The 24,823-nt window shown below is 43.5% G+C and overlaps 1 protein-coding gene across 3 annotated transcripts in view; it reads left to right on the top strand.

The window, feature by feature from the left end:
- FRMD4B (FERM domain containing 4B) overlaps positions 1 to 24,823 on the top strand; it is a 304,300-nt gene that overhangs the window by 204,862 nt on the left and 74,615 nt on the right. For all 3 annotated transcript variants that reach the window (XM_081160523.1, XM_081160521.1, XM_081160522.1), the window contains one exon: positions 4,943 to 5,027. In XM_081160523.1, coding sequence (XP_081016649.1) covers positions 4,943 to 5,027 — 85 coding nt within the window. The remainder of the gene's footprint in view (positions 1 to 4,942; positions 5,028 to 24,823) is intronic.

The raw sequence follows: 24,823 nt of genomic DNA on the forward strand, positions 1-24,823 counted from the left end.
GTTGACAGGGGAGCCTGGGAGCCCTCTCCCAGAGGACCGTCCGTGCTGTCACAAACTCCAGAAATATGAAGTCCTGACAATGGCCCCCTTGAGGGAGGGATGGGATAGTGGATTCAGGCAGCAGGTAACCAGATGCCGAGGAGGAAAGGTAGCGAGCAGCCGGCAAATCGCCAGAAAGCAGTGGGAAACAGGATAGGGACCTGGTTACTGGAGCTAAGGCATAGTCGGGGGTCTGGGCTGCAGGAACAGGGTGAGCCCAGGTTCCAGCGCAAAGGTCTCTGTTCAGCGCTGGAGAAGCCACAGGTGGTTCGGTGCTCAGCCACCCAGCACCCTGCTTATGGTTTCTTAAAGTTTAGGGGGACTAGCAAGAGGATTGGTGTGGTTCATAGACCCTTTCCCTGGAGGGCCCTTCCTCCCCGTTACCCGGTGAACTCATGCATTCTTTAAGACTCAGCTCAGTTGTCCCAACAGACACTTAGTGTCCTGTGACACTTAGTCCTATGGATTTCAATTTGGCAGCCTTCTCTTCTTCCTCTCGAGTCATGAACAGAGTTCGTTGCATCCCTCCCTGGGCCCTACTTCACTGCATATGTGTATATCTCATTGTATTTGTTGCTGTAGGAAGACATTGTGTCATATTTGTTTGGAATATGAACTTTGGACTCTGACAGGCCTTAGGTGGAGCCATGATTCCTTAGGTGGAATCACGGTTCCACCACTTCCCACCTACATGGGTTGGGGAAGACTCTCAATACCTCAGTTTCCTCATCTGTAAGTGGGTTTATGATTTGCTATCTGTAGCATCTGGTTGTGCTGAACATTAAAGGAAATGCACACAGCGGCTGCTGTGTTATCCCTTGCACATGGGAAAGTCTCTATTAATTTGGATTCTTTGGTTGCCAGGAGACTTGAAGGAAAACTGAACTAACAGGCCTCAGAATAGATAGGAATCCAGGCAGGGCTCGAGGGAGCAGAAACCAGAGGACAATTTCATCAAGGTACCACTGGCAGGACCCTAGGCTCCGACTGCCTGTGGTCTTCAGGTCGCTCTGACTTTGTTCACATTCCCGGTGAAAGGGTCTGACTGCCTGGCTGGGTCCCATGCCCGTCCGTACCTGGGACAGGGCGCTCAGGTGAGTAGGAGGAATGTGCCCTGCTCTGTCACATCAGCCAGGGTCCCTCCCGGTGTGACTCCTACTGTAGATCACTGAGGCTTTACTTATGTAATAACACAAACACAATTTTTTTTTTAATTTTGGAAACAAGGAAAATACTTGAAGGACTGGATTTTCAATATTAAGGAAGTATGAACTTTGTTAGTGTGAAAATTCACTGAGGTTATGCTTTTAATACAATCCTTCTTTGCTGGAAATATATATTGAAGTAATTAAAAGCGAAAGGGAAAAAGAATTACCCAATTTTGGCAGAGAAAACAGACCCTGAGTTCCATCAGTCTGACCTGATACTTTCATAGGGCAGGGAGATGACTCCCTCTGGGCAAACCTTTCCCTTCTGAGACTTTCCTTCCACTTTAAAAAAGTGTTTCATAGGTAAATAACAAGTTTCTCACCTTATTTACTCCCACTGGTTCTGGTTCTGGTTTGCAGCAATGAGAACAGACGAGCTTGTGTGTGTTCACTGGGAGTGCTGCAGCTCTGGTTTCCTGGCCCGTGTCTAATGCCATTTGAGCTGCAGGGCTGCTGGGGGCTTAGCTCCCACGTACATGCTGGTTGGAGGAGAGGCAGCCAGAAGGAGGTTCACTGTGAGCATTGCCTGTGGAGTCCCAGGGACCCAAATCGGGACCTGGCCCTGCCATGTAGGCGCTGCTCTCACACTCAGTTTCCCCGTCTGTGAAGTGGGTAATGGTAGCTTCTGCCCCTGGGGTAGGAAAGCTCTGAGCTATGGCCGGCACTCCGAGGGCTCCGGAGACAGTGGCCGGGGCTGCGGCTGGGCCCGCAGGATTCCTCCGTGGCCGGCGATGAAAGTACACGGTGCGAACGCGAAGACAGCAGGAGGCCGCCACTGCCTCGCTGAACTGGAGGGTCCTTCGGCTGCGTGGAGCTGGGTGACACGGGCCTTCCTGGGCCTCCGGCCTTGGCCGCCATCGCAGTGACCCACAGCCCTCCATCTGCTCCATCAGCGCCTGCCCTGGACCTCTGAGCTTCCTCCCGGCCTCCTGGCTGCTGCCGGGGCCTCTTCCCGGCCCCTCTGCTTCCCCTGACCTGCCTCCGACAGGCTAACTCGCCGGTGTGTCCCGCCCTCCCAGCGAGCAGTGTGTGGCCTGCAGCCTCTCCAGCCCCCGGAGCTGCTCTTGGTCAGCTGTCCCGCCCAGCGGTGGCCAGGGCAGAGCTGACGGGAGAGCCGGGTTCTGAGGAATCCCGTCGGGGTGGGAGCCAGGGTGTGGCTGCGTATCAGCCAAGGGAGGCGTCTAGGGGAAGCATCTCCCCGATTTCTCGTCATGCTTCAGAACCCCGTTTCCCCTGCCTTCACGTAGAGTTCAAATCCCACCACGCCCTTAACCCGCTTTAACATAACGCAAGTTTTGCTGAGTAGTGAGTTTCCCGAATCCTGTCGTGTGACAAGCACCGTCTGGGCGCTTCGTATCGCTCTTACTTAGATTGCCTCCTAGGTGAGAGCCTCACCCCCTCGGTAGACTAAGGACCTCAGACTCAAAGCTGAAGCATTACATTCCAGGAAATGGACTTTTGTCCAAAAAACTGTTGAATGATTGTTAAAATTTATTGAGCGTTTTACACATATTATCTCATTTAATCCTTCCCCAAACCCTGTGAACTGCACCCATTTTGGAAAAGCCACAGGGAAGCTAACTAACTTGCCCAAGGCCACGCATGAGCGGGGGCTCTAGTCCAGATCTTCCGGTTCCAGAGCCTGTTCCCCCAACCCTCTCCTCCCTCCCTGCCTCACTCCTTAACTTCCTCTCTCACAAACCTAACGCTCATCAGTCTTCATTAACCTCACTTATAAGTGAAATAAACCCTTGTAAGTAAAAATATAAAGTAAAAGGTTAAGGTCGGCGGTGCGTGGCCAGCTAAATAACATCTCAGACGGTGAATAAAGAAAAACTGGATTTATTTAAGGAAAGGGGATGGGGGTGGGGATGCCCACAGGGAAGGGCCACACACACTGAGCCAACGCATTGGGTCCGTGACGGCAGCAAAAGTACACTTGGGACAGTGAGACAAGGAAGGGGACAGAAGAGGCAGCAGGAGAGTGGCTGGGCTGCTCTGGCCGCTGAGGAGTCAGAAAAGGGGGGCCGTGGGGACAGGGTCAGGGGGTAAGCCCGGGACGAGCTGCTGCTGCCCATTGCCCCCCTGGGTGCAAGTCTCCTGGGGTCCCTTCCAGGAAGAAGGGGATGGAGATGGCGCTGGTGGCTCCCCTGGTTGGAAGTGCTCAATGGGTGCTTTGTCTTGAGCATATTTATCTTTTTCTTGCAGGTGGGAATCTTAGAGGAGGTCTCAGGGGAAGGTCTTAATAGAATATTCATCAGCTCTCCAGGTGCTCTTTCAGCGTGGTGGCCCCCACTGATTGGTCGGTGCCAGGGCACAGGGTCATTAGTCGGTGTATCTGGTCCTGAGGCAGCCACAGCACCACTTGTCTGGTTTCACTGCTCATCTGGGCCTGGAGCTGAAATACAGCTTAGGCCTAGATGTCATCTTTTGGGAGGAAAAGTCAAGGGGCCTAAACCACATGGCCAGCGATATGCTGGGGGAGGACGGGTTCCCCTGGGGACAAGGTTCTTGCTTTCCCAGTTTCGCCCCTGCCCCTCGCTAGGCATCCGGGGCTTCCTGCCCCGTGAGCCTCTGTGCCTGGCCCATCGGCCTTGCTGTGCTCATGTCTGCCTAACATAAAGGATTTACTCTCTTTCTGGAACTTCTCTTGATGATTCAACATTAGAGGTGGGATTTTTCAAATGATTTTACCATCTCAGTGATAAAATCTTCCATGGGCTTTTTTAGTTTTATTTTTTTCTTAAATGTTCTGTCATTGTTGAACAGTGGGCGGTGGGAGTGAGCAAAGGCCCGAGGCCTGGCATGATTCTGCAGAGCCAAGGACAAGCTTGTGCCATGCCAGCTTGGCTTCATCTTGACTCTCACTTGTTTGAGAGCAAGCCCTCTTTCAGGAAAGAGCTGTGAGCTGTCCTGGGGCCTTACATTCTTTCTGCATAATTCATGTGGGGCTCCAACACTAGGGAAAAACTGAGCCTGGGTTGGCCCCCGCCCCCACCCGAGGCCACCAGCTTCATCCTGCCCTGATTATGAAAACAGAAACTGTGAAGGGCTCCCCTACCCTCCCACATGGGGCTATGGGCTCCCCACACAAACAGGGTGGGGAGAGTGGGGCCCAGAATGCTCTGATTTGCATGAGAAAAGACCAAGGTTAAGTACTGCCAAGAGTTTGGCTTCCAGCCAAGGGAAAGCCCTGAGCCTGGAGCCATGACAGGGAAGATGGAGGGGTCTGCTGAAACCCGCTGCCTGGGTAGGTGGGCTGGGCGTGGGGCCCTCACACCTCCCGGGGCTGAAAACCACTGAGCTCCAGCAGGCCGCAGGGTTCAATTACACGGCCTTCCTCCGCGGACCCTGCTTTCAGCACTAACGCCCACTGCCTGAGGCATTACGAGCTCCCAGAGCGTGTGTCAAAGAATGAGCAGCACAGGTCAGGTGGGGTTTGCAGTTGGGGGCCACTGTGGGTTCACTTTAACTCGCCCACAGACTCAGCAGACCCCTGAGAGACTTTATCTGCAGACATGCACAGTCTCCTGCGCACACGTGCTGCGGACTCTGGGAAAAGGGGGAAAAGCACGAGCTTCCCTTGGTTTCTTAAAATCCTCTCTCTGCTTAGGGGGAAATTAAAGGAGGAAACGAAATCATGCTGAGAGAGGGAAAGAAACCTGAAGAAACTAGCTTCTGTCACTGTTTTTCAGATTTTACATCGAGAGCATATCGTTTCTGAAGGATAAGACCACCGTGGAGCTGTTTTTCCTGAACGCAAAGTCCTGTGTGCACAAGGTAAGGCGCCGTTGGCCGCCTCTGGGAAACGACTCCAGAGCCTGCAGGCGCGGAGGGATAGTGCTGCCTGTGTTTCATGTTCCAATGAGAAAAAGGCCATAATCCTCCCCCACCCACCCCCCACCCCCAAAATGACAGCTCTTCTCAGATTCTCAATGGGGAAGACAGCCCTCTGCCCAGGGCCCATGTTCACACACAGCACCCCTGCTCCGTGCAGCTAATGCTCCAAGGCATCAATCAGGCGTGCTTGCAGCCTCCCAAAGCCGGACCAGAATCTCTCCCAGCAGAGCACTCCCCGCGTTCAGCATAATTCAGACCCAGATTGTTGAGGGGCCTCTGCTGGAGCCAGCACTTTAAAGCAGTGTCTCAGTCAGCGGAATACTACTCGGTCCTCAAAAGGAAGAAAATTGTACCCCCTGAGACATCGTGGATGGAGCTGGCGAACATTATGCCAAGTGAAGAAGCCAGTCAGAGAAAGACAAGTACCATGTGATTTCACTCATATGTGGAATCTCAGGAACAAACTGAACTACCAAGCAAAATAGAGACAGACTCACAGATAGAGAGCAGGCAGGCAGCACGGGGGTTGGGGGCTGGAGGGATTGAGAAAAAAAAGAGAGAGAGAGAACTCATGGACGTGGACAACTGGTGATTGTGCGGGTGGAGGGGGGTGGGTGGACATGAAAGAGGACATAGAGGGGATAAATGGTGATAAAATAAAATAAAATAAAAAATATACACCAGGGGGGAAAAGCTAATTTCTGAAAAATAAACCGACACACACACAAAAAGCAGGGTCTCAGTTACCTGCAATGAAGCAACTTTTTTTCTCTTTATGGGCTCTGGGCTGCTTTCACATCTTAGCTATTGTAAAGAGCGCTGCAGTGAACATAAGGGTGCATGTATTCTTTCAAATTGTTTCAGGTTTCTTCAGGATAAATTCCCAGAAGTGGAATTACCATAAGGCAGCTCCATTTTTAATTGTTTGAAGTAACTCCACACTGTTTTCCACAGTGGCTGCCCCAGTCTGCATTCCCACCTGCAGTTCACCGGGGCTCCCCTTTCTCCACACCCTCGCCAGCACTTGTCATTTGTTGATTTGTTGATGGAGCCATTCTGACAGGTGTGAGGTGATACCTCAGTGTGGTTTTAATTTGCATCTCTCTGACGATAGTGACATTGAGCATCTTTTCATGTGTCTCTTAGTCATTTGTATGTCTTCTTTGGAGAAGTGGCTATTCATGTCCTTTACCCATTTTTTAATTGGATTGTTTGGTTTTTTTGGTGTTGAGTTTTATAAGTTCTTTATAAATTTTGGATATTAACCCCTTATCAGATGTATTGGCAGATATGTTCTCCCATTCAGTAGGTTGTCTTTTCATTTTGTTGATGGTTTCCTTTGCGGTGCAAAAGCTTTATAGTTGGATGTAGTCCCATTTATTTATTTATTTTTTTTATTTCCCTTGCCTGAGGAGATATATCAGAAAAAATATTGCTATGAGAAATGTCCAAAAGTTTACTGCCTATGTTTTCTTCTATGATTTCTGTGGTTTCAAGTCTAATATTTAAGTCTTTAAGCCATTTTGAGTTTATTCTTGTATGTGGTGTAAGAAGGTGGTCTAGTTTCACTTTTTTTGCATATATTTCTCCAATTTTCCCAACACCATTAATATCTTTAGCCCACTGTATGTTTTTGCCTCCTTTGTCAAATGTTAATTGACCATAATGGCATGAGTTGATTTCTGGGTTCTCTATTCTGTTCCATTAATCTGTATGTCGGTTTTTATGCCAGTCCGAAGCTTCTTTGATTACTGTGGCCTTGTAGTATAGTTTGATATTAGGTAGAGTGATTTCTCCAACTTTGTACTTCTCTCTCAAGATCATGGTTGCTATGCGGTGTCTTCTTTGGTTTCATATACACTTTTGGAATATTTGTTCTAGTTCTGTGAAATACACCATCAGTATCTTGATAGGAATTGTGCTGAATCTGTAGATTTCTTTGGGTAGTATGGACATTTTAATGATGTTAATTCTTCCAACCCATGAACATGGTATATGCTTCCACTTACTTGTATCTTCCTCACTTTCTTTCTTCAGTATCTTATAATTTTCTGAATACAGGTCTTTTACATCCATGCATAAATTTATTTCTAGGTATTTTATTCTTTTTGAAGCAATTGTGAATGGGATTGTTTCCTTAGTTTCCCTTTCTGATACTTCCTTATTGATATATAAAAATACAACTAATTTCTGGAGATTTATGTTGTATCCTACTGCTTTACTGAATACATTTATCAATTCTAGTAGTTTTATAGTGGAATCTTTAGGGTTCTCTCATGTAATCTGCAAATAATGACACTTTTACTTCTTCCTTTCAAATTTGGATACCTTTTATTTCTTTTTATTGTCTTCTGTAGCTAGGACTTCAGTACTATGTTGACTAAGAGTGGTGAAAGGAGACATCCTTGTGTTGTTCCCAGTCTTAACTGAAACACTTTTAGTTTTTGCCCATTGTGTATGATGTCAACTTGGGTTTGTCATATATGGCCTCTATTATGCTGAGGTATGTTCCCTCTACTCTCACTTTGCTGAGAGTTTTTGTCATAAATGGGTGCTGAATTTTATCAAATGCTTTTTCTACATCTATGGATAGGATCATGTAGTTTTTACATTTCATTTTGCTTATGTGGTGTATCATGTTTATTGACTTGTGGATATTGTACCAACCTTGCATCCTCAGAATAAATTCCACTTGATCATGATATATGATCTTTTTAATGTATTGCTAGATCTGGTTTGCTAACATTTTGTTGAGGATTTTAACATCTATGTTCATCATGGATATTGGCCTATAATTTTCTTTCTTTGTGGTGTCTTTATCTGGTTTTGGAATTATGATAATGCTGGTCTCATAAAATAAGATTGGGAGTCTTCCTTCCTCTTGAATTTTTTGGAAGAGTTTGAAAAAGATGTGTTAGTTCTTCTTTGAATGTTTGGTAAAATTCATCTGTGAAGTCATCCTGTCCAGGGCTTTTGTTTTGGGAAGTTCTGTGAATACTGTTTCAATTTCACTAGTTGTAGCCTGTCTATTCAGATTCTCTGATTCTTCCTGATTCAGTTTTGGAAGATGGTATGTTTCTAGGAATTTATCCATTTCATTCATTCTGTCCAATTTGTTGGCATAAGTTGTTCATAATAATTTCTTACAATCCTTTGTGTTTCTTCATTTCTCATTTTATTTATTTGTATACTCTTTCTTTTTTTCTTGGTGAGTCTGGTTAAAAGTTTGTCAATCTTGTTTATCCTTTCAAAGAACCAGCTCTTGGTTTCATTGATCTTTTGTATTGTTTTTTAGATGCTACTTAGATTATTTCTGCTCTGATCATTATTATTTCCTTCCTTCTACTCACTTTGGGCTTTGTTTGTTATTCTTTTTCAAATTCCTTCAATTATAAAGTTTGGTTGGTTATTTGATCTTTTTCTTATTTCTTTACATAAGTGTGTAATGCTATGCATTTCCCTCTTAAGACTGCTTTCCCTGTGTCCCACAGATGTTGGATTGCTATGTTCTCATTTTCATTCATTTCAAAGTATCTTTTGATTTTTTTCCTTGATCTCATTGTTAATCCATTCATTGTTTAGTAACATGTTATTTACCCTCCATGTTTTTGTCTGTTTTTCAGGGTTGTTTTTTTCTTGTGATTGATTTCTAGTTTTATAGCATTATGCTCAGAGAATATGCTTGATATGATTTCAATCTTCTTAAATTTATTAAGACTTGTTTTGTGTTCTAACATGTTTATCCTAGAAAATGTTCCATGTGTTCTTGAAAAAAAATGAATATCCTGCTGCTTTGGGGTGAAATGCTCTGAAGATCTCAATTAAATCCATTTGGCCTCATGTATGATTTAAGGCCACCACTTCCTTGTTGATATACTGTCTGGAAGATCTATTCATTGATATAAATGGAGTGTTAAAATCCCCTACTATGACTATATTACTGTCAATCTCTCCTTTTGTACCCATCAAGATTTGCTTTACATATTTAGGTGTTCTTATTATTGAGTGCCTAAATGTTTACAAGGGTTATATCCTCTTGTTGGATTTCTCCCTTTATCATTATGTAGTGTCTTTCTTTGTCACTTACTCTAGCCTTGGTTGTAAAGTCTATTTTGTCACATATAAGTATTGCTACCTCAGCTTTTCTTTTCTTTTGAGTGAATTATCTTTTTCCATCTCTTTACTTTTAGTTTGTGTGCATCTTTCATTCTGAGGTGGGTCTCTTGAAGATAGTGTACATATGGGTCTTATTTTCTTATCGGCTACCCTATGTCTTTTGATTGGAGCATTAAAGCCATATGCATTTAAAGTGATTATTGATAGGTACATATTTATTGCCATTTTATTTATTAACTATGTTCCTCTGTTTGTTTTTTTCTTCTTCTTAAAGTAAGCCTTTTAATGTTTCTTGTAATACTGATTTGGTGGTACAAACTTCTTTAGGTTTATCTTGTCTGGGAAGTTTTTTATTCCTCCTTCAATTGTAAATAATAACCTTGCTTGGTAAAGTAGCCTTGGTTATAGGTCCGTACTTTTCATCACTTTGAATATTTCATGCCAATCCCTTCTGGCCAGAAATGTTTCTGTAGAGAAATCAGCTGACAGTCTTATGGGAGTTCCCTTGCAGGTAACTAATTGTTTTCTCCTGCTACTTTTAAGATTCTCTCTTTGTCTTTAACCTTTACCATTTTAATTATGATGTGTCTTGGTGTGGGCCTCTTTGGGTCCATCTTGTTTGGAACTCTCCACATTTTCTGGACTTGTGTGCCTTTTTCTTTCACCAGATTAAGAAAGTTTTTGATCATTATTTCTTCAAATAAGCTCTCAATTTCTTGCTGTTTCTCTTCTCCTTCTGGTACCCCTATGATTTGGGTGTTGTTGCACTTCACGTTGTCCCAAAGTTCCCTTAAACTATCCTCATTTTTAAAATTCCTTTTTCTTTTTGTGGATCATGTTGGGTTTTTCTTCCTTGTATTCCAAATCACTGATTTTATCCTCTGCTTCACCAACTTACTGTTTATTCTTTCCAATATATCCTTTATTTCAGATATTGTATTCTTCATTTCTGACCGTTGTTTCTTTTTCATGGTTTCTATGCCCTTTTTCATGATGTTGAGCATCCTATATTCATTACTTTGAATTCTATATTTGATAAATTGCTTGTCTCCATTTCATTTAACTCTTCTTCTGGAGAATCTTCTAGTCCTTTCATTTGGGCCCTGATTCTTTGTCTCCCCATTTTGGCTGCCTCTTTGTGTTTTGTTTCTATGTATCAGAGAGAACTGCTATGACTCTCAGTCTTGGCAGGGTGGCCTTATGTATGCTGTAGGTGACCTGTGGGACCCAGTGGCCCAGTCTTCCTATCACCTGAGCTGGGTGCTATAGGAATGTCCCTTGTGTACATTGTGTGGTACCTCCTATTGTAATTGAGTCTTGGTTGCTATTGGCCCATTCGTGTGTAGGATCGACCCACAGGCTGGCTGACTGTGAGGCTTAACCACCAACACAGTATGCAACCTGCTATGTAGGTATTGATCACACAAAGTGGAATTTGCCTCTGCATGGTTTGGTGCCTGCCAAGATTTCCTGTAGATATGCGCTTATGCAGCTTATTGGATCCCTCTCTGTTGTTGTCTGAATCTGGCCACTGAGTGTAATGGTTATGAACCTTTCGGAGGGACTTCAGTGCACACCTATGTCAGATGCTGCCAATGACTCTCCCTGGGCAACCTGTTTGGAGATACGAGCAATCCACAGCTTCCTCTCCTGGGCTTGGGTGCATGCAGAAAGGACAAGTTATGCAGCAAGGTCATCTTTTATCTGCACCAGGCCTTGGGGCAGGTCAGGAAAAGTCTCAAAGCACTAGAGATCACCTCCACATGAAGGCTTAATCACTGAATGAGCCTCCTACTGTATTCCTCAGCAGAGGAAGCCCCACAGGGTGGGGTGAGAGGCATTCCTGCGGGTGAGGTTATTGTACCCCCCTAGGCTGATGCTGCATAGAGGAGAACGCTCTACTTGAGAAAGATGGTTTGTGCAGGATGGGGGAATGGCTCAGCAGAGGAAATCTGGGTGCTGACTCTTCAGCTCTCCCCCCAGAGCCATCAACCCCATGCTCTCCTCACACAGTTCTAGTACACTCTGCCCTCTTTCCCTCCCAGGGTGAGTGGCCGGGAATAAAATTTTGTGTGCTGGCCCTTTAAGAGGTGCCTACATCTCTAGCCGCTTCTCCCTGGTGGACAGAAACCCTGCTGCTTTTTTTATAGACAGTTGTTGTTGGGCTCCTTTTCCAATCTGGTGCTCTAGGCTCTGGAGCCCAGCTTGGGGTTTAGACCCCACACTTCTCAGAGGGAACTTCCTGCAGCTGAGATATCCCTCGGAACTTTAGCTGACACCTCTGGGAGCCCAGCCAACGTTCTGGTGCCTCTGCACTTCCTACCAGACTCAGTGTAGCTTCTTCTGTAAGTCCTTGGTTTAAGGCTTCTCTCCAGCTAGTCTTCAGTTGGTTATTTAGGATGATTTTCCTATAATTTAGTTTTAATTCCAGTTTGGTCCTGGGAGGAGGTGGGTATAGCTTCTACCTAATATGCCACCATCTTGGATCTCAAGGATCTTTTTTTTTTTTTTTTAATTGTTTTTTATATGCATCCAATCCATTGAAGACAGATTGTTGTTATAACATTCAATAAACATGAATCATTAGAAAAATAACCCCATGCTTGGATGTTGCAGCCATGTCACCTTACTGTAAGTTTTAAACATGCTCAGTTCTTATCTCCTTGCAGACTAGTATTGCCTTAAAGGCTTGCAACTCAAGCACGGACACTCATGGTCTCAGTGCCCAGGACTCAGACCCCACACCTACTTCCAGGACTGGGGGGACCTCTTCTGCCCATATATATCACCCTAAACCCAAGGGTGGCCCGGGAAACTGGGTGGAGAGGAAAGGGAGAAAGGCTGTGGGTTAGGGCACCTACATATGTACTCTTCCCCTAGGCTCCCAAAATATTAAGGGTGGCCCACTGAACACATACAGCTTTAATTGTGTGGGATTCAGCAAGAGCAGAGTTTTGTTTGTTTTTTAATAGTTTTATTGAGATATAATTGACTTTACATGTTTAGTTATATAATCTTTATGTGACAGGCATAATACCCTGGAGACAATTACCACAATCAAGATAGTGAATATATCCAGCCAATACAGATCTGTTTTTTCTCACAGTAGATTAGTTTACTGTTTTTAGAGTTTTATATAAATGCATTCATATACTAGATAATCTTTTTGTCTTCTTTCAGTGGGTATAATTATTTTGACATTCATCCATGTTGTTGCGAGTTTCAGTAGTCCATTCCTTCTCATTGCTGAGTAGTATTCCATTGTATGGCTATACCTAAAATTGTTCATCCATTTACCAGAATTTTTCCCATCTTGTTCAGCTTTATTGATATATGATTGACAGATAACATTGTGTAAGTTTAAGGTATATGATGTAATGATTTGATATACTTATGTATTGTGAAATAACCCATTCACCTATTGATGGACATTTAGATTGTACTAGTTTGGGGACTATTGCAATCAAAACTACTATGAACATTTAAGTACAAATCTTTGAAAGCATATGTATGCTTTCTTTTCTCATGGGTAAATACCTAGGAGTGGACTGGCTAGATCATATGGTAGATATATGTTTAGCTTTTTAAGGTAATGCCAAACTGTTCCAAAGTGGTTGCGCTATTTTGAATTCCCGCCAGCAGGGTATAAGAGTCCTAGCTCCTTCACATCTTTTTCCATACTAGGCATAATTAGCCTTTTTTCATTTAGCCATTTTAATAAGTGTGCAGTGGTATCTCATTGTGGTTTTAATTTGCATTTTCCTGATGATGTATGAGGTGAACATCTCTCCTGTGCTAAATTACCATCAGTGTATCTTCCTTAGGTTTGCTTTTTCGCTCAATTTCTTTGAGTTGTTTGTTTCCTTGTATTGAGTTCTCAGAGTGTATGTGTTTTAGATACAAGTACTTCATTGGTTATATCTATTGCAAATATTTTCTCCCAATCTGTGGCTTGCTTTCCGTTCTCTTAATGTCTTTCAAAGACTAGAAGGCTTTTATTTTGATGAAGCCCATTTTATCAATGCGCTTTTTTATTAATTGTGCTTTTGATATTGCATTTCAGTAAACCTTGCCTAACAGAAGGTCATAAGGGTTTTTTCTTCCTGTGTTTTCTTCTAGAAGTTCTAGAGTTTTCAGTTTTACATTTAGGTCTGTGATCCATTTTGAGTTAATTTTTTTATATGGCACAAAGTATGGATTGAAGTTCATTTTATTTATTTTTTAAATTGCATTTGTTTGGGTGACATTAGTTTGCAAAACCATACAGGTTTCAGGTGTACAATTCAATAAAACATCACCTGCACACTGCATCATGCGCCTGTCACCCCAAGCAAAGTCTCTCTCTGTCCCTGTTACCCCCTCCCTTTTACCTACCTTCACCTCCCCCCCTTCCCTCTGGCTATCACCACACTGTTGTCTGTGTCTGCGTGTTATGTATATATGTTTTTTTGGCTAATCCCTTCACCTTCTTTCATCCAGTCCCACAAACCCCCTCACCTCTGGCAGCTGTCAGCCTGTTCCATGCACCCATGCCTCTGGTTATATTTTGTTCATCAGTTTATTTTGTTCACTAGATTCCACATATAAGTGAGATCATATGGTTTTTGTCTTTCTCTGACTGGCTTATTTCACTCAGCATAATAATCTCCAGGTCCATCCATGTTGTCTTAGAAGGTAAGATTTCCTTCTCTTTTATGTTGTTTCATATTTATTGCCTAGTTTTTTTTCAGGTGAAAGGATACACTGAATTTCTGTTGTTCCATCTTGGCCAGAAGCAGAAATATTCAAAGCAGAGTTTCTGGCTAACTCCATGGAGAAATTAAAATGTCCCCAGCACCAAAGGCTTTATTGAGTCTCTCTTTTCTGAGACTTGGGCTTTCTTACAAACGCCAGTGGTTGACTGATATGTAAACACTTAGATAGCAAATGCAGTATTTGCTGAGTCAGGAAAACGTTTCATAAACCACAGCTGGTCATCATCTTCTATGGGGAGAAGTACAGTTATCCCCTGTGATCATTTCACTCCCTAGCTGGACATGGTCCAGTGAAATAGTGTCCTACTTGATTAATAGTCTGGTCTGTTGCTAATGTAAAAAAGATAAGATGCAAAGTTCACTTGTGCTCTTCCATCTGTGGTTCTCTGTGTGTTAAATTCTGTTGTCTGGAGGAAGAAATGAAAAGCAAGGTCCTTTTAAATTCTAATTTATCTTATGAATGTCAGTTCCCGGGAGCTCCTTTCATTCTTTTAACATTTTTTTTATTTTATTATTTTTTAAAATATATCTTTATTGATTTCAGAGAGAGGAAAGGAGAGGGAGAGAGACAGACAGAAACATCAATGAGGGGACAGTCATTGATCAAGCCCACAACCGGGCACGTGCCCTGACCGGGAATCAAACCCTGATCACCTGGATCCTAGGTCGACGCTCAACCGCTGAGCCACGCCCGGCCGGGCCCGGGAGCTCCTTTCTAAGTGGGACTTGCCAAAGAATTTAGAACTTTTACAAAACATAATATTGTAAGGCACTCTGACCTATGACTGTTATGGGATAATTTTTTTAATTCAGTTGTAGGCATTTAGAGTTGAATATTTTCCGTCTAAGTAATACGCAGAAGGCTAGTAACAAACAATTCAAGAAACATTACAGGATCCAATAGATGTTAAGGTAACAAACGCTGGCAGCGGTCTGGGAAAGCAGCCTTCAGGTCGTTTCTAAATGCGAGATGATTTAAGAACAGTCCCGCAAGGAGTGCCCAGGAGTGAGTGAGTGTCATGAAAACAGCCGTAGCTGCAGAGTCCGGCAGGTGGGTTACTGGGGTGACAGTCAGTTACTGATGGCCTGGCTGCGTCAGTTCAGGGCTCGGTGCTAAAGCCGAGCGTAAGGGGGCTTCTTTAAACATTGTTCCTGCCGGCGACACGCCAGCCCCTGCGGTCGCCGCCTCGGCACACTCGCCCACCCTGCGACCTCGCTCCCCCGCCAGTGCCTGTCCTGCTGAGACAGAGACAAGGCAGGAAGAGAGACTTTTACCCCAAATCCTGATAAAGCCGCGGTACCTCCCGCATGGCTGCCCGTGAGCACTGTGATCGCACAGTGGCTGAAGGCCGCGCGGCTGTGTGAATACGGACTTAGACCCCCGGAATCCCGCCGGGAGTGCGGTGCCTGGACGCTGGGCGGTCCTCGGTGGCTCTGTCAGTGTCACTGTCCATGGCAGTGAGGAGGCCGTCGATGGCGCGGGAATACGCTGAACGAAATACTGCGCCTCATTTCTGAGTCTGCGTACCCGCTAGTCTGAAAAAAGATGAAAAATGTTCACTTCTGTTTACTCCAAAACAAACTCACGTTCAGAGTCTGGTGCAAACTGGGTATTCCGTGAATTTTTGTGGACTAACAATAAATGAATGTTGTTGATGACCAACCTGATGTATAATTTGACTAGTTTTGAGTATGAAATTCACCTATATTTACTGACAAATTGAACATCAAAAATTCTAAACAATTAACTTTTAGATATTGCTGAACAACATTTAATAATGCGCCGGTAAGCCCAGTCAGCGTGGCTCAGCGTTGAGCATCTACCTATGACCAGGAGATCGCGGTTTGATTCCCAGCCAGGGCTGCAGGCTCAGGGGCTGTCAAGGAGGCAGCCAACCAACGACTCTCATCACTGATGTTTCTATCTCTCTTCCTTCCTCTCTCTGAAAACAGTAAAGACATACTTAAAAATAATAATAATAATGCTTCAGTAACTAATTCTAGTTTTTATCAAAGAATGACCGAGAATGATTCCATAAAGAAGAAAATTTTACATCCAGTCTAATACTTTTAAAAGTCAAAAGCCCATTGGATTTTTTCTCTACTCTTTTTAGATATCAATTAAAGATCAATAGTAATCTATTGGAAACTAGTTCAGGTTGACTTTAATTATGAAGCTTTGGTGTATAGGCCAAATCCAACCATGCTAGAGCACAGTACATATAAGGACATTTATTCAAGCATTATTTGTTGGATGTCTGCTACCTGTCAGCCTGTTGAGGCTGTTTACAACTGGAAATGCTTTGAGGATTTCTTAATTTTTCTTCTGGTGTTTTTTGTGTTTGTTTGTTTTTAAGAAAGAATGGTGATTTATTTACTCTGTGGAATATTAGACAGCATTAAAATACACAAAATGGATAAATATTAGAAACCACAGTGTTTTTATTAAAGCACAGTATGTCTTTATTAAAGACATACAGCATCATATTAATTTCAGGTGTAAGGGACAATGACTGGACACCTATATACCTTACGAAGTGGTCACCATAAGACAAATTCTACCTCAGCAGTAGTTGTGTATGTTTAATGTATGCTTGTTCTTATCAAGTAACTCAATGATTATGTGCTTCTGTTTTCTGCCCACTGTGACCTACGATAACTTGCAACATAAGAAACTACATTAAAAATGATACTGTGTTTTCATCTTGAAAAGGAAATATAATGCTACGGAAAGGCTCAGGGCTGGGGCTGCTTCTTAGCCCTACCAGCTGTGTGATCTTAGGAAAGTTACTTACCTCACTGAGTCATTTTTTCCCATTTCAAAGTAAAATTAGGCAGCATTTTTCACTGTGCGACTTTTGACTGTTTTTATCAGCTTTCTAACAAATGCTCATTTTTAATGAGTGAACTCTTGACCACAGTCAGAACTGAGGAGGGAACTGAAATCAGCCTTCTCAGCAGGTCCTCGGGTGCTTCTCCTGAACACTAGTGAAAGGGCCTGGGGTCTGCTGCATGTTAAACAAAGAAGAGTGTTTCAATACATGTTCAGTTTCACTTAGAAATACGAGTCCAGGTCCTGAGATAAGACACTAGAGAGGTACCCTTTCAGTTCTCCTCTCTTACTGGCAGTTAGGAAAGAAAAGGGCATTTCACCTTAAGAACGGGAGAGCAGAGGAAGGTATGGAATTCACTCCAGCTCTGAGACGGATGGGAGGAAGGAGACGTCTTCCTGCGCATCACCGTGTGCCAGCATTGTGCCAATCTAAGCACATTTATTACATGTGATCCTCACCACAGCCCACGAGGAAGGAAACTTATGATCCTCTTTTACAAGTAAAAGGAGGAGGCCCAGAGGGGCTAAGTAGTTTGTTTAATGTCACAGAGCTTGTAGGTGGGAAAAGTTTCCTTGGCAAGTTGTACCGTCGGAGTCCCTGGCCCTTAAAAGCATCTCTCATTTGTCTCAGCTTCCTTTCAGTTATTGCTCTGGGGAGATAAAAGTGTCCTCAGTAACTTAGAACTCAGGGACTGTTGTTACAGCGTCAGATAGTCATAGCAACTAACACGTATTGAGTACATATGATTTGGAAGGCACTTACCCTGTGTATCCATTCATTTATTCTCGCGCCAACCCTATTAGCTAAGTTAGGTAACTTACCTACTAGGTAAGTTCTATTATCCCCCATTTTATGGGTGGGAATACTGAGTACAGAGATTACGTAACACACACAAGGTCACATAGCTAATAATGGAGGAGCTGAGATTCATCCCAGGCAGCGTGATGCCAGCCAGAGTCCGTGAGCTTACCCACTGCATTTCCTGCCTCTCCATGGATGAGGGCCGTCTACCCACGCACGCGGAGGGATGGGCATGTCCATGGTACCCTGCGTTTCAGCTCAGTCCTTCTCTTATTCCAAACATGCCTGTACATGCTGACACTCAGCTCACTGTTGTTAATAAGGTGCCTCTGGGAGTTAGGGACCACCTGACCTTCCCAGCCTGGGCTGGGGACAGAGCAAATCTGGAAGGGTAGTTCAGAAGTGCATTAGCACTCACGTCGGACAGAACCTGCCGTCAAGCTAGGAACTGCCATTCGGGTCAAGTGTTCCCAGGAGAGAGCTGTTGTCTGAGTTGTCGTTCAGGTGAGGCCTCTTGAACCTGTTTGGCTTCCTTGGTGACAATGCAGAGGGCACACCCCCCTTCACCAAACAAGTGCCTGTGCCAGGCGGTGGTGATGGGGGAATGCCAAAACTGACGGGAGCGTGGGAGCACTCGGCGTGTGGGCTGAGGCTCCGAACAGCCTAAATGCACCAGGCGGGACTGTGGGCTTGTCCCGTTTCCGCTTTGCAGGCCTCGGACCGTATCTGTGACTTCAGTGGTCAATCCACATTTGTCACTACCACCCCTTTTTTTAAATCAGTGATTTGCAGACATGCTTGGAAAATTAAAATGGCATCGGCCACCTTGTCTCTTGGTGTGTATAAAATTATTATAATACTGGGAAGGCAGAAAGCGTGGGGTGCAGTGGCTTGAGAGGTGGCCTGCGGCAGTGGTGCGCGGGGGCTGGGGGCCGCTCGACCTCGCCAGAGCTCTCCAAGGGGCAGGCACAGCTCGCTCGTGTACTAACTCATTTAACCCTCACAAAACCCTTCTGTTATGTATTAGTACTTTCACAAAGGAGGAAACGGGAGCATAAGTACAGTAAATGGCGTGGCCTGGTTAAGTGGCTCACTAGCAGTGAGGAATCACTAGGCAGTTTGGCTCCAGACAAATAGTCTTCATTTATTCATCCAGTAAAAGCTCGTTGTTCCTGCGAAGGGCTAGGGTTTCGGATGAGTGCTCGTTACCAGTCGTATAATATTTGGCACCGGTACATCCCACGGCCTGTCCTAAAGATTCTTTCATTTGTACATTTGTGTGTAGGTGTGCACTGTGTTCATTTTAAAGGCAATATGTCTGCTGTTACTTTCTAAGATATAATATTTGTGGAAGATGCTGGGACTTTGTAGATACTGAGCATACCCAGAATCCTGATGTTACTTGTTACTCCTTCCTACAGTAATATGAAAAGCAGTTTGAAATATTTTCTTCTCACACACAAAATCAGAATTTTGTAATCACATACACACAGAAACAAATACTTGCCTTAAATCTACGGCTCAAGAATCTATTTCATGGTCATAAGCTATTTTCATATCAAAAGAGTTTAAGAAACTTTGAATATTAGACCACTTTGTTGGATATTTACCACATGCTTTGACATATTAAATGCTTCAAGAAGTTCTTCAACATACAAACGTGTAATTATCTTTAACCTAATATTTTCCAAACTTATTTGCATGTGAAATTCTTCTTTCAAACAATACTGACCACACTTTTGAAAATGGTGTTATAAATATATACTATAGTATTAAATAATAAAGCAAAAATATATCAATGTAAGTATCCTGAATATTACCCTAGGTTAGAGCTGGCCGTAAGATAAAACCTAGGTCTATTCTGATTCTTTAAATAAAACATTTTAGGAGCCAGTCGAGATGTTGGGCTGGGCGCTGAGGCAGTTGGGACCTTGTCTGCTGCAGGGAGAGCAGGAGACACCATATGGAGGCGGAGGAGAAATGGGCCCGGGATGCCTTCATTGGTTTCCTTATGTGCCCTTCTTTCTCAGTAGCTCTCATCCCTTTGTACTTGGAATAAACGCAGAGGTACCAAGGAGCCAAACATTAGTAATCCCATCAAAAGTTAGCTACTGCAAGACTACCAGTCGTGTTTATTGTTATCAGCCCTCTTGCCCCATGTCTTGACCAAGGCGTGTCCTTTCATTAGTAGACTTGGTGAGACTCTCACTGTCACCCCAAACCCGCTGTTATCACACTCAGAGTGATGCAGCCTTTTGCATCACGTCCTCAGAATCTGATGCCATTGGGTTAACTCTGAATGTGGAGGCTCCAAAGCTCTCTTTTATTTATTTATTTATTTACTTACTTACTTATTTAGTTTATCTTTATTGTTGAAAGTGTTACAGGAGTCTCCTTTTTTCCCCATTGACCCCTCCATCTCACTCCCAGCCCCCCTCCAAAGCTCTCTTAAAAGCCCACATGGCTTGGAGGGCAGTTTGGCCCCATGTCCATTAAAAATAAGAGTATATCTTTCCACCCCGCACTCCACCAACTTTAGGAAAAAATCCCATGCAACACTTTACTGAAATATGAAAAGAGAAATATAAAAATATCTTAGATTATTATTTCTACTAGTAGGAAACTGAAGCTGCCTAAATACACTTCAACAGAGATTAAATAAAGTACAAGTCACTCATGTCACAGGAACCTGTGCGGCCATTAGAAAGGGAAGGTAGCCCTCCTCGACTGGCATGTGGGCATGTCCAGGCTACGTCGTTAAGTTACAAAGTACTAAGCCACGGAACAGTAAATATTGGGTGATTGCTTTTAACTTTATTATTTACTCTATGTATATAAAATGTACTCACAGGAAAAACTAGGAAAATCTATAGCATAGTGTAAATATCATTTCTGGGAGTGAGATTTTATGGAAGAGCTTTTTCTTTCTAAATAATGCTTTTCTGGTATTTTTTAACAAGAAGCTTGAATTAGTTTTAAATCAGAAAATCAAAAATAATCAGTGTATTCATTAAACTTGGCCTGTTTAAAGCCATAGGAAGAGAGTAAGACATTCGCTGATCACTTTCTCTCCATCAGAAAAACACTCAGCCGTCTTCCTCACTGGTCAAGGCAACGTGGGAGCTGAATGTTCCTAAACTGCTTCATCTAGAAAAGCAAAAGTCTCCTCTTAAAGACAGCTGATGGAATTGTGTTTTCTGATCATAGAAAATTTAGAGAATTCAGAAAAGTACAAACAATTAAAAAAAAAAGAATTAACACATAATCCCAATACTAGAGCATTAATTGCATTATTTTGACCTATTTCTTTCTTTTGAGTGTAATTTTTCTTAGTTGAGATCAGTTGCTGCCTGCACTTTACTTTTTGTTAGACTTTTCACTTTTCGTGTTTTTGACCACGCTGACCTCATCGCGTCCGCTTTTCTCCCTGTGTTCCCTGTGCTCTTGTGCCATAGGATGAGTGTGCAGCACAGGGACAGACTGCAGAGGTACTTTGAAAATTCATGTCTGTTTCATTAAATATAAACTTGCACATTGAGGATGGGGACCAGGCTTTCTCTGTGTTGGAATCCCCAGGTGTTTACCTAGATGTTAGGTAAAATGTATTGAATGGATAAATAAGGGAACATGTGAATGATTACAGAATGAACAAATGGATAGCAATACTGAGGCATTTTAACACAAAGTCAACAAGATTTCGTCCCTCCCACACGTGACGCCTTAGCCTGTCCCTGCTCCCTCAAGAAGCTATATAATGCATTGGTGTTGAGTTTAGACTGAGGCCAGGTAACCTGGGTTCAAAAGCATGGCCTTGGCTCTAACCCAGGCGTTTACTTACGTTTTTAAGCCTGAGTTTTACTGACTGTAAAGCGGGGATAATAATAGTTCCTACGTCAGTGGGTGAGTTAATATATGCATGGTATAGGGAATATTGTCTGCACACAGGGTGTTTTGCTATTAATATTTTTGCTATTATTACTATTACTATTCCAAGTCAAGCCCCTTGATAAGACACACAGGCCCTGGCTTATCACTCCAGCCTCTTCCCACACACACCCTGTGGTCACCCTGAAATGACTCCTCATTCCCTGACTCCTCAGGCTCCCTGCCTTCTTCATATGCTTCCGCCTCCGCTGAAGGTCTTTCTCTGTTTTATGTTCTCGTTCCTGTGCCTGATGCCTTTCTCCCTCCCTTTACTTCCCTGCGGCAAATTTCCACTCCTTCAGAACTCAGCTCCAGAGCCCCCGCCTGTAAGCAGTTGTCTCCTGGCCTTGTGCGCACAATGCCACCTCTTCCTACAGGGAGTCACGTTCTCCCAGCCTCCAACGGCCCTGAAACTCTTCTGACTCTCTTCTCATTGTGTCGAATTGTCTGTTTACGTGTCTGCCACCCCACAGCTTGCCTGGCTCCTTGGGACCAGGGTCAGCTGCTACTAATCTTTAGGCCCCACCACTGGCACAGAGCTGGCATACACAGAGGCCCTCAGTAAATATTTGCCAACTGAGCAAAATACATGTAGTTTACACTAATAACTAATTGATCGAGTTTTGCAAGATAAACTTGTGAAAAGATCAAGTTAAACTGAAAATCAGTTCTGAGTAACAATCATAAAATAAGGCTTTTTCAGCTTTCAATCTTATTTTGTTCCCACCGCCTACGATAGAGCTACAGCTCCTAAACTCAGTTTCCAGAGTCAGTGTGGTGCTTGTGTCTTGAAACTTGAATCTGCTGAGCCGGCTGGGGCCCCCTTTGTCACCCTAAAGCAGGCGCGGTCAGCACCTCTGCTGCTTCATTCGCCTTGTTGGAGGCATTTGGGAGAATCACTGTGAAAGCAGCCGCAAAGATAGGTAGACGCGCTTCTGCTCTCACAGTCGAGCACCTTTTCTTGGACTTCCAAAGTAGTAAGTCATCAACTTTCGACTGCCTCGAAGACAGCGCATATATACAGAGGGAGTCCAGTTAATCCTAAAACATTTGAGCCGAGTCTCCCACGCCAGCCACTCAGCCAGACCACCCAGAATACCGTGGACTTTCCTGCTTCCTTCTTAGCAGAGCCCACGGTATCATACAGGCAAAGCAGGGATGGAGGAAAATTCGGAGAAATGAGCCATCCCAACAGTCAATAATGAGCACCTGGGTGATCGCAATGGGACTGGTTTTTGAGAAACATTCTCCTAAAACCTAGAGAGATATTTTGATAACTTAGTACTGTTCCAGCTCTCTGCTCTTGTCAGAGAAACTTTTTAAAGCACAGATTCATGGAAAGACCTGTTACTACCCCTATTTATAATGCCTTAAGTGAGAGGAACTCGTCTCAGCTCAGTTTAACCTAACAGAGCTTGAAGCTCATGCCTCCGTAACCAACCCATTACTGTCAGCATCACACTCACGGCTCTCACCCTGGGATTATTCCACCTAGTTCAACAGCCAACAACTTGAGTAGTTATGAAGAACTGAAATATATTTGGATATCTGCTAACCTGACAGTTTTAGCAGTTGGGATTTGAGAGTGTTTGCATAAGTCAGTGTGTGTGTGTTAATCCTCAAGCTCATTTCAATATGCTGAAATAATTTAAAGGATCAGAAGCTGATTTTGCAGGCTGTAAATTCTGTCCGTGGAGAGGTGAGCCTGCCTTCTCTTAACTGGCCACTGATATTTACCAAGTGAAGTCACTAAACTAAACATCAGAGTTGGTTTGGAAAAGAGCCAGTGCAGAAGGAACAAAGAAACCTAATATTGTATTTTAAAGGGCTACTGAAAGCTTTACAATAAATATTTCACCTTTCCCTGTTTCATGTGGCTTTCCCTCTGTGTTTCCCTAACATGGTAATTATGTGTCTTAAGCCACAAACTTTCAGATATATGCTGCCTTGTGCATTATGAGAATCAAAGTTTACATAATAATAGCTTATAACACATGCCAATTTTAATCCTGAGGGACCTCCCTGAGATGGTGAAGGGGAAGTTGCTATTCCTCAGGTGAATAGCCTTGGGCCCAGAGAGGTAAAAGGCCATGGTCACGCAATGGAGGACAGGAAAATGTCCTGCAGTTGGCACAGCCGGGGGAATTTATACAGAATGAAATCTTTGTTCACGGATGTGTTGCCAGCACAAGTAGCCTCTCAATTATTTGTTGAATTCATTGAAAGGAGCTACTGAAAATTCAATCGGAAGACCTGCATTTCATAATGGGAACACTTAACATAAATTATCTTAAAACATTTAAACCCAGCACTGATACTTTTGGTAAACCATCATCTCAGAAATGGGCTATAAAAGTAGCATTACAGTTAAATTATGACTCAAAAAAAGTCATGAAAATGCCATGATAAATGCTTGGATGGAAGTAGGAGGTAGAAGTTTCAATCAGCTGAAAAGATAAAATTTTAAACTCTAGGGATGGATGAAAAGACCCTGTAAGATATTTTCTCAATTTATTTTAGAAATCAAATTTCATTGTACATTTCCAGCTCTTGAAAATGCTTAGGTGACATCCTTGAAGACACAAATCATGTATTCAAAGGGAGTATGGCAAAAAAACTTCCAAAACCAGATTTGCCCATGCCAACTATTTGTCTCTGTCCATCCAGCCACTTTACCTGTCCACGTATCATCTCTCTGTCATCTAGTTTTTTAAAAAATATATCTTTATTGATTTCAGAGAGAGGAAGGGAGAGAGAGAAACATCAATGATGAGAGAGAGTCATCGATGGGCTGCCTCCTGCACGCTCCTGACTTGGGATCGAGCCTCAACCCGGGCCTGTGCCCTGACCGGGAATCAAACTGCAATCTCCTGGATCCTAGGTCGATGCTCAACCACTGAGCCATGCCGCTGGGCTCTGTTTATTTTTAACCCATTCTAGAAGCAGGTGTAAGTGGCCCCTCTGCAGTATAAACCTGCTTAAGACAGATATGGAGGAGGCTTAAGGGCTATCTTTATATTTTTCAGGAAGAAGATACTGAGTAGAAGACTTCCATTTCATAATTAAGTAGGCCTAATACTTAATGCTGTGCAATCTGGATTCATTAGGTAATAGGCTGAGATATCCATTTCAGGTAAACCTGTTGAACTGGGCACAGATGGTTACCATTTTAAATTTGCTCAGAACATGTAATGTATCTTATGAGCACAGTTTATTTGTGCTACAGGTGACGTCAGTGAGCACTTCAAACCAACCGAGATTGCGCCCTCCTTGGAGAGACCATTCAGTCTGGTTGGATGCCCATGTG

Source organism: Miniopterus schreibersii (assembly GCF_964146895.1).
Source record: "Miniopterus schreibersii genome assembly, chromosome: 15".
Classification (NCBI taxonomy): Eukaryota; Metazoa; Chordata; class Mammalia; order Chiroptera; family Miniopteridae; genus Miniopterus; species Miniopterus schreibersii.